This window comes from Phaenicophaeus curvirostris, chromosome 33 (genome assembly GCF_032191515.1).
Source record: "Phaenicophaeus curvirostris isolate KB17595 chromosome 33, BPBGC_Pcur_1.0, whole genome shotgun sequence".
NCBI lineage: Eukaryota > Metazoa > Chordata > Aves > Cuculiformes > Cuculidae > Phaenicophaeus > Phaenicophaeus curvirostris.
In genome coordinates, this window is record NC_091424.1 from 1,311,275 (window position 1) to 1,330,352 (window position 19,078).

The 19,078-nt window shown below is 53.7% G+C and overlaps 2 protein-coding genes across 2 annotated transcripts in view; one reads left to right on the forward strand and one right to left on the reverse strand.

Annotated features, from left to right (window-relative positions):
- Window positions 1–19,078, forward strand: part of LOC138732511 (scavenger receptor cysteine-rich type 1 protein M130-like) — a 283,984-nt gene that overhangs the window by 146,110 nt on the left and 118,796 nt on the right. The gene's annotated exons all lie outside the window — the stretch shown is intronic.
- On the reverse strand, window positions 9,489–17,172 carry LOC138732487 (scavenger receptor cysteine-rich domain-containing protein SCART1-like). The gene is made up of 13 exons (XM_069879095.1): window positions 16,824–17,172; window positions 16,300–16,614; window positions 14,939–15,265; window positions 14,542–14,856; window positions 13,564–13,878; window positions 13,180–13,242; window positions 12,783–13,097; window positions 12,077–12,112; window positions 11,661–11,798; window positions 10,837–10,932; window positions 10,346–10,423; window positions 9,978–10,109; window positions 9,489–9,673 (listed from the first exon to the last, which is right to left on the reverse strand). The coding sequence occupies exons 1-13, from the start codon at window positions 17,170–17,172 to the stop codon at window positions 9,489–9,491; spliced, it is 2,664 nt and encodes an 887-aa protein (XP_069735196.1).

Below are 19,078 nucleotides of genomic sequence, written 5' to 3' on the forward strand. Positions count from 1 at the left end.
TTCCCATCTCCCGCTTGTTCCTACTCTCTTCCTATTTCCCACACCCTGCCTATTCCCATCATCTGCTTTTTCCCACGCTCCAACCTCAGCCCCGCCCATTCCCGCACCCCACCCATTCCCATGCTCTGACTCTTCCCACACCCTGCCCCTTCTCATGCCCCACCCATTCCCACACTCTGTCTTTTCCTGTGGCAACGTTGTACAGAGAAGATGGCCTGGATGCTGTGGGACTGAGCAATTCTATCAAAGCCTTGAAACAGAGAGCTGAAAGATAAACAAAGGCCAGCTGAAAGGAATACAAGAGCTACTTGGGTGGGAACAAGCACCAGCTGAAAGAAAAACGATTCAAGAGAACTATCAACATCGTTTATTTGAATGTAACTTGGTTTCTTAGCATGCGCAGTATTTTAGCAAATTCTATGTTAGTAATAGCTTTATGGACAGCTACCTTTAACGAAGAATACACTGGAGATACCCTCGTGGGCACCCAGGAATGTGACCAAAAAGGGTTTATAAAGAAACAGCTAAGGTCAATCAGTTGAACACTCGCTGATCATCTTGATCTCTGTGTTTGATTCCATGAGGCTACTGTCTAAATTTCCCCGTGACCCTCCCATGTTCACGCTCTGGGTAGGGCGTGGGAAATAGGCGGGGCTTGGGAACGGGCAGGGCGTGGGAAAAGGTAGAGCGTGGGAATGGGTGGGGCTTGGGAATGGGCAGGGTGTGGGAACAGGCAGAGCATGGGAATGGGTGGGGCATGGGAACAGACAGGGCGTGGTTATTGTTGGGGCGCGGGAACGGGCAGGGAGTGGGAAGAGGAAGAGTGCGGGAATGGGTGGGGTATGGGAAACTACAGGGCATGGGAACAGTCAGACCATGGGAACTGGTGGGGCGTAGGTACAGGCAGAGCATGGGAATGGGTGGGGTTTGGGAATTGGCAGAGCGTGGGAAAAGCAGAGCATGGGAATGGGTGGGGTGCGAGATCAGGCGCGGCTGAGGATGGAGCATGGGAGCAAGCAGGTGGTGGGAATTGGTGAGGCGTGGGAAATAGGTGGAGTGTGGGAAGAAGCAGGTCATGGGAACGGGCTTAGTGTGAGACTAGAAGGAGCGTGGCAATAGCCAGGTGGCTGGAATATGTGCAGTGTTGGTATGGGTGAGGCAGAGGATTGAGGAGGGGAAGAGACAGAGGATGGGAATGGTTCGGGAGTGGGAAATAAGCAGAACTTGTGATGGTGTGATGAACGGGAATGGGCGGGGTGTTGGACATGGCTGGAGTTTTGGAATGGAAGTGGGGCATGGAAAAAGGAGGGGCTTAGGATGGGGCAGAGCATGGGAAAAACTGGTGTTTGAGAACAGGTTGGGCCCTGGAAGTAGCCTGGTCTTTGGAAATCTAGCCCTAACCCTAACCCTAATATCACTGACCCTAATCCTAACCCTAATGTCGCTAACCCAAATCATAAACGGAACCATAACTGCAGCCCTAAACCTAATGTTGTTAACCCTAACCATCAATCTAAACCTAATGACCCAAACTAAACGTCCCTAACCGTAACCCTACCCCTACGTAGAAATCTTGAGGAAGCAGGAAAAACTCTTCTTTACATCATAGAAATCAAGTTTATACCTTTATGAAGGTCCAATTTTACCATAAAATCCATCTAAAATTTTCTTCAAGATTTTTGAATATTCACTTACCAAGAAATGAAATAGATAGCAGAGTTTGATAATAGAAATAGGGGTTTGGCAATTGCCTAGAATTTGAGATATTTTAAATCTTTGGTAGACACTTTTCATTCTTCTGTGCAATGGAAGAGTAAGATTAAATAGTGATGAATACAAATTTAGAAATTTTAAATCAGAATTTTCCTCCACCATGTTGACATTGCTCCCTATTTATTGTCACCCATAACGTATTTGTTTTTTTCCCACCTTTCTCCTCTAAAGTGTAGCAGGGACATCTGGCACTATTTTGTACAATACAGAAGGTTATGTTCTCAGTTGGATCTTAAGTGCCACCATAGAATAAAGAAATATATTAGGACTTTTCTGTATTTATTTTTGGCAGGTAGCTTGAGAGACAAATGATGTACCTCACAAGATAGAGGTGAATAAGCATAATCCATGCAGAAGTTTTCCTCCTCCCCATCATCTAGATGATAGTAGATTTTGATAACAGCAAGTGGGTTTTGGTAATTGTCTAGAATTTGAGGTAATTTAACCATTTTGTAGCTACTTTTCATTCTTTTATGCAATGAAAGAGTAAGATTAAATAGCAATGAACAGAAATTTAGAAATTTCAACGTCAATTGGGGGGAGGAAAATTCTAATTTGAAATTTCTATTTCAAATTTCTGGGTTCCCACACCCTGCCAATTCCCACCTTAAGGTGCAAATGAGACAGCATCATTCTTTTGATTTAGTGTTGCCAAAGTGTAAGAGTAACTGACACAGTGTTTGGCAGATTATTCTCCACATTGCAAGGTACTAGAGAAATTTTTAAGACTATGTCTCTTTTGTGAGATGTGAACATATATGAGCTTGGTCTGCGACTTGAAGACTAGGATTTTTTACTTCACCACTCCTCATCTGTGTCCTGGAACTGCTCTGGCACACTTGGAGAGGAGAAAACGGGTGAATTTATTGATCTCAAAAACATAGATTCTGATAAATCATTGGTAACTAGTAGTGTTGTAAATGCATAGTATATAAATGCATAGATCTTAAGGAAGAACCATCAGCTCATTTTAAGAACTTACCACTAAAATTTTCTTATGTATCGACACTTCCTTTCAAGAACTAGTTATCTTGTATTCAGTTGGATATCCGTTGAAAGTTGACCTATATTTGCTTCCAAAAAAAGTCTTTATTTGAGAGGAGAGTAAACAGAACATTTCCTGGCTATGTTCTTCTTGAAGTTAAGCTGTGGACCTCAAAAAGCAAAAAAATGGAGCATGTTCCAGAGGCAGTTGAAATAAACTGATGGGGAGGAAGAAAAGATCTGCATGGATTATGCTTATTCATCTCTAGGTTGTGAGGTACATCATTTGTCTCTCAAGCTGACTGCCAAAAAGAAATACAGAAAATTGCTGATATGTTTCTATATTCTGTGGTGGCACTAAAGAAACAACTGAGAACATAACCTTCTGAATTGTACAGAGTTGTGTCAGATGTCCCTCCTACAGAAAATAGGAGAAAGGGTTTATAAAATAAATACATTGTGGGCGACAATGAATAGGGAGAAATGTCGATCTGGTGGAGGAAAATTCTAATTTAAAATTTCTAAATTTCTATTCATTACTTTTTAATCTTACTCCTCCATTGCATGAAAGAATGAAAAGTACCTACCAAAGATATAATAATCTCATATTCTAGACAATTACAAAAAACCTCTTTCTTATATAAAACTCTATTATCTTTTTCATTTTTTGGTAAATGAATATTCAAAACCTTGAAAAAAATTTGAGATGTATTGTTTGGTAAATTTTAACCCTTTCCTAATAGATTAAATTTGATTTCTATGATGTAAAGAAGAGTTCTTAATGCTTCCTCAAGTTTTCTATGTAGGGGTAGGGTTATGGTTAGGGGCGTTAGGGTTAGGCTTGTGGTTAGGGTTAGTGAAATTGGCTTTAAGGTTACAGTTCTGGTTCGGTTTACGGTTTGGGTTAGTGACATTAGGTTTAGGATTACGATTAGCGATATCAGCCTTCGGGTTAGGGTTCAGGTTAGAGTTCCAAAGACCAGACTATTTCCCACGCCCAGCCTGTTCCCAAGCCCCACCTTATCCCATGCTTTGCCCGATCCTACGCCCTGCCTCTTTCCATGCCCCACTAATTCCCACACTCCAGCTATGTCCAACACCCCGCCCATTCCCATTCATCACACCATCATAAGTTCTGCTTATTTTCCATGCCCGAACAGTTCCCACGCTCTGCCTCTTCCCCTCCTCCATCCCCTGCCCCACCCATACCCACACTGCACATATTCCTACGACCTGGCTATTGCCACGCTCCTTCTAGTCTCACACCAAACCCTTTCCCATGACCCGCTTGTTCCCACTCTCTTCCTATTTCCCACTCCCTGCCCATTCCCATCATCTGCTTTTTCCCACGCTCCAACCTCAGCCCCGCCCATTCCCGCACCCCACCCATTCCCACGCTCTGACTCTTCCCACACCCTGCCCCTTCTCATGCCCCACCCATTCCCACTCTCTGTCTTTTCCTGTGGCAACGTTGTACAGAGAAGATGGCCTGGATGCTGTGGGACTGAGCAATTCTATCAAAGCCTTGAAACAGAGAGTTGAAAGATAAACAAAGGCCAGCTGAAAGGAATACAAGAGCTAGTTGGGTGGGAACAAGCACCAGCTGAAAGGAAAATAATTCAAGAGAACTATCAACATAGTTTATTTGAATGTAACTTGGTTTCTTAGCATGTGCAGTATTTTAGCAAATTCTATGTTAGTAATAGCTTTATGGACAGCTACCTTTAACCAAGAATACACTGGAGATACCCTCGTGGGCACCCAGGAATGTGACCAAAAAGGGTTTATAAAGAAAGAGCTAAGCTGAATCAATTGAACACTCACTGATCATCTTGATCTCTGTGTTTGATTCCATGACGCTACTGTCTAAATTTCCCCGTGACCCTCCCATGTTCACGCTCTGGGTAGGGCGTGGGAAATAGGCGGGGCTTGGGAACGGGCAGGGCGTGGGAAAAGGTAGAGCGTGGGAAAGGGTGGGGCTTGGGAATGGGCAGGGTGTGGGAACAGGCAGAGCATGGGAATGGGTGGGGCATGGGAACAGACAGGGCGTGGGAATTGTTGGGGCGTGGGAACGGGCAGGGAGTGGCAAGGGGAAGAGTGTGGGAATGGATGGGGTATGGGAAAATACAGGGCGTGGGAACAGTCAGAGCATGGGAACTGGTGGGGCGTAGGTAGAGGCAGAGCGTGGCAATGGGTGGGGTTTGGGAATTGGCAGAGCGTGGGAAAAGCAGAGCATGGGAACGGGTGGGGTGCGAGATCAGGCGCGGCTGATGATGGAGCATGGGAGCAAGCAGGTGGTGGGAATTGGTGAGGCGTGGGAAATAGGTGGAGTGTGGGAAGAAGCAGGTCATGGGAACGGGCTTAGTGTGAGACTAGAAGGAGCGTGGCAATAGCCAGGTGGCAGGAAGATGTGCAGTGTTGGTATGGGTGAGGCAGAGGATTGAGCAGGGGAAGAGACAGAGCGTGGGAATGGTTCGGGAGTGGGAAATAAGCAGAACTTGTGATGGTGTGATGAACGGGAATGGGTGGGGTGTTGGACATGGCTTGATTGTGGGAATGAGTGGGGCATTGAAAGAGGCGGGGCATAGGATCGGGCAGAGCATGGGACAAGGTGGGGTTTGGGAACGGGTTGGGTATGGGAAATAGTCTGGTGTTTGGAACTCTAACCTTAACCTTAACACTAAGTCTAATATCGATAACCCTAATCCTAAGCCTAATGTCACTAACCCAAATCTTATACCGAACCATAACAGTAACCCTGAAACTAATGTCACTAACCCCAACCATAAACCTAACCCTAATGACCCTAACTCTAACGAAACTAACTGTAACCCTACACCTACATAGAAATCTGGAGGAAGCAGGAAGAACTCTTCTTTACATCATAGAAATCAAATATATACTTATATGAAAGATCAAACTTTACCTTACAATCCATCTAAAATTTTCTTCAAGATTTTGAATATACGTTAACCAATAAATGATATCTATAGTAGAGTTTTATAAGAGAAAGAGGGTTTTGGTAACTGTCTAGAATTTGAGATAGTTTAAATCTTTTGTAGCTACTTTTCATTCTTTTCTGCAATGAAATAATAAGAATAAATTACAAAGAAGAGAAATGTAGAAATATCAAATTAGAGTTTTCCTCCACCCAATCGACAATTCTCCCTATTCCATGTCGCCCATAATGTATTTATTTTAGACTCCCTTTCTCCTATAATCTGTAGCAGGGACATTTGGCATTACTTTGTACAATACAGAAGGTTATGTTCTCAGCTGTTTCTTAAGTGCCAACATAAAATAAAGAAAGACATTAGGAATTTTCTGTATATATTTTTGGCAGGCAGATTGAGAGACAAATGACGTACCTAACAACATAGATATGAATAAGCATAATCCATGCAGATGTTTTCCTCCTCCCCATCATATAGTAGATTTTGAAAATAGAAAGTGGTTTTTGGTAATTGTCTAGAGTTTGAGAAATTTTAAATCTTTGGTTTCTACTTTTCATTCTTTTTTTGAATGAAGAAGTAAGATTAAATAGCGATAAATAGAAAATTAGAAATTTCAAATTAGAATTTTCCTCTACCAGATAGACACTTCTCCCTCTTTAATGTCGGACATAATTGAAAAAATAGAATAAGGCATGCAGGCAATTGCTGTGACAGAAATATATTGTTAATTTTTCCAGTCCATGAAATAGGCAGAGCATGGGAACGGGCAGGATGTTGGATAGGGTGGAGCATTGGAAGTGGCGGAGCGTGGGAAAGAGGCAGAGCATGGGATAGGGAAGGGCAGAGGATGGAGCATGGGATCAGATGAGCCCTGGGATTGAGCAGAGATTGGGAATAGGTGGTGTGTGGGAATGTGCGGGTTGTGGGAACTGGAATGGCGTGGGAAAGGGCGGGGCGTGAGTATAGGAGGAAGTTGGAAACGGGTGGAGTGGAGCTGTGGTGGAACGTGGGAAATAGGTGGAGAGTGGGAAGCGGCTGGGCCTCTTTACTGAAATTAAGTTAAGTTAAGTTAAGTTAAGTTAAGTTAAGTTAAGTTAAGTTAAGTTAAGTTAAGTTAAGTTCAGTTCAGTTCAGTTCAGTTAAGTTAAATTAAGTTAAGGTGAGTTAAGGTAAGGTAAGGTAAGTAAAGTTAAGGTGAGTTAAGTTAACTTAAGGTAAGACAAGTTAATTGAAGGTAAGTTGAGTTAAGGTAAGTTAGGCAAGGAAAGGAAAGTTAAGGTATGTTTAGTTAAGGCAAGGTAAGTTAAGGTAAGGTAAGTTAAGTTATGTTAAGTTAAGGTAAGGCAAGGTAAGTTAAGGTAAGTTAAGTTAAGTAAAAGTAAGTTAAGGTATGTTAAGGTAAGACAAGGTAAGTTAAGGTAAGTTTAGTTAAGGTAAGGTAAGTTAAGTTTAGGTAAGTTAAGTTAAGTAAGGTTAGATAAGTTAAGGTTAGTTAAGTTAAGTTAAGGTAATTTAACTTAAGTTAAGGTAAGTTAAGATAAGACAAGGTAGTTGGGGTAAGTTCAGTTAAGGTAAGTTAAGGCAAGGCAAATTGAGTTAGGGAATGTTAAGTTAAGCCAAGGCAAGTTAAGGTAAGTTAAGTTAAGGTACCCTGCCCTTACCTTACCCTGACGTTGGCCTGACCTTGATCTTGACGTGAGCTTGACCTGACCTGACCTGGCCTTACCTTACATTACCTCACATTTCCCTACCCTATTTTACCTTACCCTTCCCTTCCCTTCCCTTCCCTTCCCTTCCCTTCCCTTCCCTTCCCTTCCCTTCCCTTCCCTTCCCTTCCCTTCCCTTCCCTTCCCTTCCCTTCCCTTCCCTTCCCTTCCCTTCCCTTCCCTTCCCTTCCCTTCCCTTCCCTTCCCTTCCCTTCCCTTCCCTTCCCTTCCCTTCCCTTCCCTTCCCTTCCCACTCCCCACATTCCTATCATAGCCAACTGGGGGTGTTGGTTGACAGAGACTGAACGGCTGAGAGCTGGGGTTGTTTAGCCTGGAGAAGAGGAGGCTGAGGGGAGACCTCATTGCTTTGTTTAACTACCTGAAAGGAGGTTGTGGAGAGGAGGGTTCTTGCCTCTTCTTCCAAGTGACAGGGGACAGGACAAGAGGAAATGGGGTCAAGGTCTGCCAGGGGAGTTTTAGGGTGGACATTAGGAAAAAGAAATTCACAGAAAGGGTCATTGGGCACTGGAACAGGCTGCCCAGGGAGGTGGTTGAGTCACCTTCCCTGGAGGGGTTTAAGGCACGGGTGGACGAGACACCAAGGAGAATGGTTTAGTGATTGATAGAAATGGTTGCACTCGATGATCCAGTGGGTCTCTTCCATTAGAAGGTGGGGGCACCCCAGAACATCTCCCGGCTGCAGCCTGTTGAGGTGACCATGATCTAGCCCTTGGTCCTTGCTTCCTTCACCATCACACCTGGCTCTGCATCATGAGCACCAAGGATGCTTCTTCCCTGAGCTCTCAACTTCACACAGGCGCAAGCTGGAGCTGAGCACTGGTCCTCTCCAGCTCTGCTGCACTCCCAAGCTGGAGGAGCAATGTTTCTTCCTTGACCCTGTCTCCAGGTTCCTTTCCTTCTGCCATCACTGCTAGCTTGAGCAAAGCCTTGGCAGGGAACCTGGTGCCACTGAGTCAGGCAGAGCATTGTGGATGTGGGACTGGTGGGGCAGCACCCACTTCTTGTCGCTGAGGGATCTGCTGTCTCCATCCACCTCATGCCAGTGGGAACAGGGTGAGCCCTCCAAAGGGGTGGTTGACACATGTGGGCACTGGAAACACTGACTCCATTCTCTGGGAAACTCCCACCAGGGCAGGCTGCAGTCCTGCACCTCCCCAGGGAGACACGGGCACACGGCTGGGGACAGAGAGGCTGCTCTGGGACCAGGGGCTGCCAGCAGGAAAGTTCTGGGACAAGGGCAGAGGGGTCTGTGAGCCTGGACTGCCCCCAGGCCTCCCCAGGGTCACCACAGGGATGGAGGAGCTGCCAGGAGGGAGTGGGGTGGGGGATGAAGCCCAGCAGGAGGAGGGGCTCCCAGGGATGCTGGGGGGTCCTGCAGTCCCTGCCCAGCTAGGAAGTGGCTGTGGGGCTGTGACGGGAGATCTCAGGGTCTGTGAGGGCCCAGAGCAGCAGGAAGAGCCCACAGAGACCGAGGCCCTGGCAGAGCCAGCAAAGGGGCAACCCCAGCCCTGTGAGCCCCAGAAACTGCCCTACACCCTGAGCCAGGGCAGCGAGAGCAGAGCTGCCTCCTGACCCCTGGGGGAGGGGATCCATGGCTGTGATCCCCCTGGGGCCACGGCCCAGGGTTCACCCCAACTCAGCAGCTCTGTTGGAACCTCCGAACCGTGGGGAGTCCAAGGTCAGGAGGTGGGAACTGCTGCTGGGGTGCAGCATGGGGATGTGTAGAGAGACAGTTTTGCTTGAAACTGCAGCTGGAAATGTCTCTGCCTCAGGAATGTTCCCCACGGAGCAGGGGCTCTTGCAGCCCCACAGCTCTGAGGCTGCTGTTTCTGAGCTGTTTCCGTGCCCCACCACCATGTCCTTGTGTTCTGCTCCCTGCAACTAGCTCAAGGAGACACCCCGATCCCAGCCAGGACAGAACCTGCTCTGCTGGCACCCAAAGGATTTTAATGACACCAAACACAGAGATACGGGGTGAAATGGGAATAAAAATAGAGGCAATGCCCAATTGTTCCTGCTTCCATGGACAAAGAAAGACGGTTCCTGGTGCTCATGGCTCTCCCAGAGGCACAGTCCTCTCCTCCCTCCTGGCTGCCCCCAGTCCCACCGCAGGGATGGGCTCTGCTGGCCTGGGGCTCAGGAACTGCTGAGCACTCAGCTCCTGGGTCCCAGTCTGTGTGTCTTCAGGGGGATAGGCCAGGGACATTTCTTCAGCGTCGTCATAGCCCGTGCTCTCTGGAGATGGACAGCAAACATCTCCCTCAGCTCTAAGGGCCCCAGCACTGCTCTGGGAGTGCAGTTTTGCCCCTGCAAGCAGCAAGACCATGGCGTGCTCATCCCACAAGGTGCCCCTCCTGGGCCGTGCATCACCTTCCTCCCTCTGCTCCCCGGCCCTCAGATGTTCCACTCCCTCTCCCACCCCTGGCCCTCCAAAGAAAACTCCACAGCACCTTCCCTACCACAGGATTTTGGGCTCTCAGCAATTCATCTGGCACCAGGGTGGCACCCAGGAACCAGCAGTGCTCTCTTTCCCTCTCACCTCCAGGTGTATCACTGGGTCCTGCTCCCTTTTCTGGTGCCCCAGGCATTTCCCAGCCTCCCGGTCCTGACACAGGATCTTGCTGAGGGTCAGGAACCTCCCTGGCATCATCATAACCGTCTGCTGGGTCACCTGCAGGCGAGACAGGGGTCTCTGAAAGGAGAAGAGAGTTGGTGGCAGGGAGGAACCGTGTCCTGCAGAGCAGAGGATGAGAGGATGAGCCGGGATGTGGGGCTCAGACACAGGTGTTGGCAGCACCACAGGAGACCCCACCATGTCCTCTCTAGCTCTGACAGCAACACTCAGCAACACCACAGTTCTTCACATCTGCAGGTAGGAGAGATCAACCCCTCCCTGCCCTCCAGTACCTGGCAGTGACCCCAGACCATCCTCCTCCTTGCTGTCCTTGGGGTGCAGCTCGGTGAGGGACCCCTCGGAATGGGAGCCTGGGGAGATGCGCAGCGGGGCTGAGGGAGCGTGCTCTGCTGAGCCGGCTCGTGGTCAGCACTTCTGGGGACAGGGGACGCACAGTGCCAGGGCTGTGTGTGGAGAGGGGCTCAGGGTTCCCCCTGCACCCCTGGGACAAACCCCATCCAAGAGGAGCTCCCGGAACTGCCCCAGAACAGTCCCTTCCCTCAGCCCTCGGGTGCCACAGGGGACGCAGGAGCCAGGAGGGAGGAACCGACCCTGGCTGGGGAGGAAGGTCCTCTCCCGGGCCCAGGACCTGGCTGCTCTCCCCACACACCCCACAGCACCAGCACTGCAGGGACCGTGGGTCAGTGGCTGCAGTGGGTCAGCCCTGGGTGGGACTGGGGAGAGAGCCCTCCAAATGTTCCCCCCGTGAGGGACACACACCCACCTGAGCTGCTGAACCTCGCCTGCTTCTCCCATGCTGGGCTGTTCCCGATCTCCTCATACACGGCCTCAGAGAAGGGCTCCCACGCTCTCTCGGAGGCTGCAGATGGAGCAGGGCTGGTTTGTGGACACACAGAGAGGGGACAGGACCCTGCTCTGCTCCCCAGCCCCATTCCCTTGGCCAGCCCAGGGCTGTCCCCACCCAACAGCCCCACTGTGCTGTCTGGGCACTGCCGCACCCTCTCAGGGAGGGTACATGCCCCCATGGAGATCTTCTAGGGCAGCGACACCCTCACACCATCCCTCAGAGACAGACCCTATGCCCCTCTGCCCCTGGATCAGGTCCTGGTGCTGAGCTGGGAGCAGCTCTTTCCTCTCCTCTCCCCCTGGCTCTGCCCCCTCTCTGCCCCACAGATCCATAGCACGGTCCATGCTCTGCTGTGGGGAGGTCAGGACAGGATGGGGAACAGCCCTGGGACCTGAAAACTAGGGAGAGACCCTGCTGCACACAACTCCTCCTGGCAGCTCCCCTGACCCAGAGACCCTCCAACGCTGCCCTGAGCTCTGCCTCTGCTCATTCTCATCTGTCTCCCCTCTGTTTCCCTCCAGCCCAGCTCTGCTGTTTCTCTCCTTGCCCCGTCCCTGTCTGGACTCTCTGTCCCTGGTTGCTCGTGGCCCATGGCCAGGCAGATGATGGGGCAGCACGTGGGGCAGCAGGCAGCACACACTCTTGTCCCCACAGCTCTGCCCTCGCCCCTCGCTGACACCCACAGACCCTCTGGCCTGGCTAGGAGGCCCCTTCTCTCAGAGCCGTGGGGAAGGACCCACCTCTGCGCTCAGCCCTGGCACTTCGCACTTGCCCGACCAGGAGTGCCAGGAGCAGGCAGAGCAGGGCTCCCAGGATGATGCAGATTATGACGGGCAAGGAGACTCTCCCACTGCTGCTCAGGAAGGCCCGGGTGGGATCTGCAGGGGCAGGAACACAGCAAGGGCAGCGCCAGGGCTGGGAGAGGTGAGGCTGAGACACATGGCTCCCACCCCCCATTAAAAAGGGGGCTGGAGAACCCAGGGGCTTAGGATGGGGATCTCCCACCCTGCCGGGTAAATGTCAGCTGTCCCCAACCTCACCCCTAACCCGGTGCCTCCTTTGGGGAGTTTCACACCCTGGCCAGGAGCCCCTTCTCCCGGCTGTGGGTCCCAGCACAGGCCTGGGCAGCCCCAGCACAGCGAGGAGGACAGGTTACCTGCTCGGGGGGGCGGTGCTGCCGTGGTGGACGCAGCTGCAAGGGATGAGAAGGAGAGCTGGACTGAGAAGGTGGGCGTGCAAGCACCAGGGAGCTGCTTTCTGACACGCTCAGTGTGTGTGTGTGTGTGCGCTTCCCCATCTATCCCTGCCCCATCCCACCCGCATCGCCCCTCCTGCCAGGCTGGGCAGGGGCACTGGGATGGAGCCTAGGGGGCCGCTCTGGGCCATGGGCAGAGTGGCACAGGCAGCCCAGGAGATACTCTGGAGGCTGCAGGGACCCACAGGCAGAATCTGAAGCACATCCCACCCCACGAACTCTGAAGGACATCCAAAAATCATGGAGTCTGAAGGACATCCGAAACCCACGGAGTCTGAAGGACATCCCAAACCCACAGAGTCTGAAGGACATCCCAACCCAGAGAAGTCACGGGTGCCTCATCCCTGGAAGTGATCAAGGCCAGGCTGGATGGAGCTTTGAGCAACCTGATCCAGTGTGAAATGTCCCTGCCTATTGCACAGGGTAGAACTGGATGGGCTTGAAGTTCACTTCCACCCCAATCCATTCCATGATTGTATTCCACTCTAGGCACTGGGCTCCCACACTCTGCAGGGATGGCCTTGCTCTCAGGAGCTCTGGAGCCACTCTAGGAGTAGCCCCAGCTCCTTGCCAATATCCAGGAGGGGCTCTCAGACCCTCCACTCACCCGAGCAGTTCACAGCGGCGTCCTCCTTGTGCCGGCAGAGCCCCCTGTCCCCAGTCTGGGCACAGCAGTCCTGCAGAGACAGCTCTGTCCCCTGGCACTCCACCCGCTCCAGCCAGATGGGGCCCGAGCCCTCCCCAAACGCCGCCTCGCCCAGGGCAGACACCGCGGGGCCGCAGCCCAGCTGCCTGCACGCCACCTCAGCGTCCTGCATGTCCCAGGAGTCATCGCACACTGTCCCCCAGGAGCCACGGTGCCACACCTCCACTCTGCCCGAGCATCTATTCTTGCCGCCTATGGTGCGGATCTTCTCCCTATCTGGAGAAGGCAGAGACCTCTGTGGGCAGCGGGACAGCAGGCAGAGCCTGGCCAGGCAAGAGGGTTGGAGAGGAGCCACTACCTGTGCAGCTGGTGGAGCTTGGGCACTCGGTCCCCCAGGCTGGGGGCACTTCTGGCTGTGTCCCTGCAGAAGGAAATGAGGCAGTGAAGAGGCAGAAAGGGACCCTGGTTCTCAGAGCAGCAGAAGGCTCCCATGGAGAGGATGCTCCTCAGAGACCCTAGGTGGTCTCTTCTGAGAATGTGCCTGGAGACACCTCTGCCTCCCCCAGGCTCTGCTGCAAATCGGGCTGGCAGCTGCTGGGCAATTTGTGGGACCCTGAGAGCTCAACCCCCACTTTCTGCCCCAGCAGCAGAAGGGTCTGGCATGGAAAGACAAACCTCTGTCTCTGTGCTGGAGAAGGGACAGAGCTGGGGGGAGGCTGGTGACCGGGAAGCTCAGAATTACCATTGCAGGAGATGTGGGTCTCGTCTCGCAGGTCATTGCATGACTGTGGGTCCCAGGGGTCGGAGGGGCACTGCCAGAAGGAGCTGTTTCTCTCCCCACACTCCACGCGATCCAGCCAGGTGACGCCAGACACTGTGCCAGAGGTCCCTTGTGTCTCGAGGAACCCTCTGTCCCCACAGCCCAGCTCCTTGCATGCCAGCGACACCGCTTTGGGAGTCATCGAGTTGGAGCAGACGCTGCCCCATGTCCCGTTATAGAGAACCTGCAGGCGCCCGGAGCAGTCGGTGCTGTTCTCCAGCCTTAGGGCTACAAACTCTGGGAGGAGAAGTCCAAAGAGTATCAGGCTGGTTTGGGTGGTGGGAGCAAGGATGTCCCAGCACCCCCAGGCCCTCAGCCAGGCAAAGACATGACCAGCAAGTCTGAGGAGACCTTAGAGCAGCTTCCAATATGGAAAGGGGCTCCAGGAAAGCTGGGGAGGGGCTCTTGATCAGGGAGGTCAGGGATGGGACGAGGGGCAATTGATTTCATCTGAAAGAGGGGAGATTGAGATGACATCTTAGGAGGAAATGTTTTGCTGTGAGGGTGAAGAAGCCCTGGCCCAGGTTGTCGAGAGAATTGGTGGCTGCCTCATCCCTGGAGGTGTTCAAGGCAGGTTGGATGAGGCTTGGAGAACCTGATCCAGTGGGAGGTTGGAACTGGATGGATTTGACATCCCTTCAAATCTAAACTGTTCCCTCATTCTAGGTCTGCCTTGCACTCATGGACAGAGAAAGGTCTGGGATGGACAGACACCCCTGCCCTCCTTGGTAACCCTCGGAAGAAGTTGAGCTCTCCAGGGATCCCCGGTGGGACTGAAGGGACCTGTGCATGGCTTTCCTGGGATGATCTTGGGCAGGGGCTCAGAGGCGGCCAGGAACAGCCTCAGCCATTGCCCACTCTCCCCTTGTCCCTGAGTCCTCCCCAGCTCCCCGCACCGACCTGAGCAGTTGACTCCTGCGTCCTCTTTGTGCCCACAGTCGTGCTGCCCCCAGGCCCCTGGTGGGCAGTCCCAGAGAGCTCCTTCAGCCCCAGAGCAGCTCACGCCATCCAGCCAGATCTGCCCGGAGCCTTCTCCAAACCGAGCGGAACCAGGCGCCTCCAGTGCTCCCCCGCAGCCCAGCTGGCGACACACGACGGTGGCATCGGGCAGGTCCCAGCCGTCATCGCAGACGGTGCCCCAGCTGCCCTGGTGGTAGATCTCCACTCTCCCGGCGCAGCGCCCTTGCCCATTCACCAGCCGCACCCGCCGGCTCCCTGCAGCAGGAAGGAACCCCAGCTGCCACCAGGGTCTGGTGACACCCAGCCCTGAGCTGGTGGAGCCCTGCTGGGCACTTACCCTGACAAACAACCCCCACATCCTCTGCGACCCCTGCTGCCAGCGTGCTCTCAGGCACCGAGGTGTTGCAGAGGGTCAGGTTGGCCTCGTGCCCTGCGCACCGCACCCCTCGCAGCCCCACGGGACCCGTCCCTTTCTCCGGCTTCGGGGGGTTGTAGGCTTTCTCCGCCTTTCCACATCGCAGCTGCCGGCACACCACGCTGGCCTCCTGCTCATCCCACTGGTCGTCCAGGACTCTGCCCCATGTTCCATGCTGGAAGATCTCCACTCGCCCATCACAGCGGCTCTCTCCACCCACCAGCCGCAGGGATGCGGAGCTGGGTGGGCCTGGGGAGAGGAGCAATGGCCTCAGCAGCAACAGAGAGACCAGAAACCTGCAGAGCTTCTCCAGGCTCTGGAACCCTCAGGGTGCCCTGAAGTGCACCTGCCCACCCTCAGCCCTCCATGGGGATCTCCAAGGGCAGGTTTCTATGGGTTGGGGTCCAGGTCCCTGAGCATTACTGGGAAAGAATCTCTTTGCTCTTGGTGCAGCAGAGCCACTCGGCCAGTCCCTGCTGAGGCCAATGGGGCAGCTCCCAGAGCAGGACGCAGCCGTGCACACAACAGCTGAAGGAACGGCAGCACCAGGACAAGGTTTGCCCAGCCTTGAGGTCTTCAAGACCGGGTTGGATGGGGTTTTGAGAAACCTGACCCAGTGGAAGGTGTCCCTGCCCACAGCAGGGAGTTGGAAGGGGATGGTCCTTTCCGATTCAAACCATTCTCTGATTCTGACCTCTGTTCTGGCATGGAGGAGACTCAGGGCAGAGCCCATGTCTCTGCCCCTCTGCACCCCTGGGAACTGGGGAGGCTGTGTCCCTGTCAGGGAGCAGAGCAATGCAGGATGTCCAAGCAATGAGGAAACATTTGGAATTTGTGCTGGGCAGAAGCCCCAGATGCAAGGTCAAAGCCCAGCCTTGCAGCTCCCACCTGGGGCTGCTGCTGGGGACACATGGGCAGCCCTGAAGGTTGGCTTTGGGCTCCATGAGGCTCCTGAGGGCTGGGACAGGGCGTTTGGCAGATGGAGTGATGGAGCTGAACCCGCAGCCCCATCCTGGACTGGTCCCATAGCAGAAGCACAGGGAAGCCCAGGCCTGGCAGTAGCCCCAGAGCTGAGCTGCTACACCTGGACCCAGTCAGCCCTCAGCTCTCCCACATGAGAGCAGTCAATGTGAGCAGACAAAGCTCTCCAGATCACTCCTGGTAGAGCCAGGCTTTCTCCAGGCAGAAATTGACCCTGGTGCTGCCATAGAGTCTATGCTTTGGGTGGCCGTGTCGCACCCAAGTGGCAAATGGAATCAACAGAGTTGTTTCCCAGCCCTCACCTGAGCAAATGACAGCAGCGATGTTCTCATGGGAGCATGGCGAGGCCCCCAGGGCGGTCACTGGGCACTCTCCCAGGTGGGCTTCAGTCCCATCACAGTGGAAAGAGTCTCTCCAGATGGGGCTGGTGCCTCCTCCAAAACGCCCTCCTCTGGGAAGGGACTCAGCAAAGCCGCAGTTGAGGTGACGACAGAGAACGTGGGCGTCCGAGAGATCCCAATGGGAGGCACAGAGGTTGCCCCAGGTCTCATGCACCTGGACCTCCACCTTCCCGTCACACGTCGTGCTGCCGTTCACCAGCCTGAACCCTGTGAACCCTTGGACAGAGAAGGATTATTGGGGCCCGACTTGTGCTTCTTCTCCGTTGGGAGCTGGAGGAGAGACCAAATGGATGGCTGGCCTTTCTCCTCCTGGCTGCAGACACACACGTCCCCCTTCTGTCCTCAACCCTGGTTCTGCATGGCCCCTGCCCTGGTCCCACCCCCAGCCCAGCCCCACGGAGCAACACCCCACGCTGAGCACTTACCTGTGCAGGTGACCCTGGCAGTGCTGCCCTTGGGGCAGGGCTGGCCCCTAGAGGAATTCCTGGGGCAGAAGGCAAGGTGAGATTCATTCCCCACGCACTGCAGCTCTCTGTCCCAGAGGGCACCAATGCCTTCTCCAATGAGAGCTGCCCCATGGACGGGCAGGGCTGCACCGCACTGCAAGTCCCTGCAAACCACAGCGGCGGCTTCAGGACCAAAGTCCGAGTCACAGACAGTTTTCCACTGGTCCCCCTCACGGATCTCCACGTATCCTGAGCAGGGACTGTCCCCTCCAACCAGCTGGACAAAGCCTGGAGAAACAAAATGCTCTGCGAGTTCCCAGCTCCTCATGACAGTCACACATCCATGTTCCCACCTCTTCTTTGGGGCAGCTTGCAGGCAGAGAGACCCACAGGCTCCCAGCATCTCCCAGTAGGTGCTGATGGCACAAACACATCCAGGACCCCCTGCTGTCCCCAGACACAACCACAGGATTTGTGGGCTTGCTCCTGTCCCACCCCCAGCTACAGGCACTGCTCAGACAAACTGCTGCTGTCCTGGAGACCCTGGGTTGCACTGGCCCCAGCATTGCAGCACCCACGGGACTCAAGGCTAAGGAGATGGTCCCGGGTGCTGCTGGCTGCTGCAGCCTGGTCTGCATAACCAAGCTCACGGCCAGGCTGAGGGACCCCTCAGAGCCACCACCAATGCCCCTAATCTCCCAGCTTGGGGACCTGCTCCTAGCTAGGACGTGTCCCGGGGCACAGATGTGGTACGGGGGCACCCGTGGTTACTGTCCCCACCAGTCCCCACCTCCATTGCCAGCCTAGGAAGGGCCCTCAGCAGAGCCCTTGCCAGCATCTGGGTGAAGGAGAGCAGGCAGAGGAGCAGCCCTGGGCTGACCCAAGCTCCTAGAGCAGGGACAGGCACCAAGGAGAGCCAGCAAGGGCTGGCAGATCCCTGTGCCCAGGGCAGCCAGAGGCTGGGGTGGGCAGGAGAGGCTGGCCAGGGAAGTGCTGCTGTCACAGGGGTGTTTCCATGTGGGCTGCTTTCAGGAGGTGATCCTGGAAGAGGAATGAGGTGACCATGACCCACCCTGCTTTTCTGCCTAAGCCCAGTGCTCCTCCCCGTTGAGCAACCCCTCTGTCCTGGGTCACTAATTTCTGCCAGGGGACACAACCCAAAAATCTCTGGCCACCTTGGACCCTTCCCTGTGAGAGGCACGGGGACACCCGGTCCTCAGCTCTGCCAGGCAGCTCCTGTGTGAACAGGAGGAGAAAGTTTGCAACCAAGAGACCTCAGGGCAGGGTAGGCATTCATCTCCCGACAGAGGCACCCACCAGGGCTCCTGAGCCACATCAGGGTCAGCAGAGGGGTGGTTTCTACTGGGTTTTCATCAAAGACCAGGAAACCAGCAGTGAAAGACCCAGCCTAGCAGAGTCACTGGCCACACCAGCCCTTCCCCAGTACCTCCTTCTTTCCCTGAGGGCACAGACAGGTCCCTTCCTCCATCCCAACCACAAAGATGGGGAACTGGCTTGCACTGTACCTGAACATGTCACTCCGGCATCCCGTCTGTGATCACAGTAGTCCAGAGCATATTCTGAGTTTTTGCAGTCAGACAGGGCAGACTCGGTTCCCTTGCACTGAACACCAGCCAGCCAAATGGGGCCAGCTCCTGGCCCAAAGTGTGCTGTTCTATGAGCTTTTAGAGCAGATCCACAGCCCAGCTGCTTACAAACCACTGCAGCATCATCCATGTCCCATGAGACACCACACACGGTCCCCCACTGGCCCTGCTGTTTCATCTCCACTCTCCCAGCACAGCGACCGCCGCCGTTCTCCAGCCTCAAGTCCGCAGCCCCTTCAAACACAAACACAGGAGGTGTCAGTAGAGAACCAAGCCCCACACAGCAGGGCTGGGGAGGTCTCCGCTACCCAGACTGATTCACAGGCACATGGGATGGAGTCCTTCATGCTCAGGGTGATATCCAGAGCAGTGTATGCATCCTTCCTGCCCCATGCATTGGAAAACGCTGAGACTGCCCAGCATCAGGGCTGCTGCCCCACAGCTTCAGACCTCCTCCCACCTCTGTTGCCTTCTGCCCATGCCTGCTCATTCACTGCTCCCAGCCTGCACAGGGCACCCTCTCCTCCCCAGCCCAGAGCCCCTGCACAGCCCCGTGCCCCAAGCCTACAGCTCCCTCTCACACCCAAAGGGGCACAGGGAAAGGCAGGGGGTCCATCGACCCGAGCG

Excerpts from the sequence above, each read along its gene's own strand:
- LOC138732487 (XM_069879095.1), bottom strand. The coding sequence starts at position 17,172 with ATGAGGAGCTGGGAACTCGCAGAGCATTTTGTTTCTCCAGGCTTTGTC. Across the intron at positions 14,857-14,938 it reads TGTGGGGGTTGTTTGTCAGG|GGAGCCGGCGGGTGCGGCTG; the intron begins GTAAGTGCCCAG and ends TTCCTGCTGCAG. Across the intron at positions 12,113-12,782 it reads CGCCGCTGTGAACTGCTCGG|CTGCGTCCACCACGGCAGCA; the intron begins GTGAGTGGAGGG and ends CATCCCTTGCAG.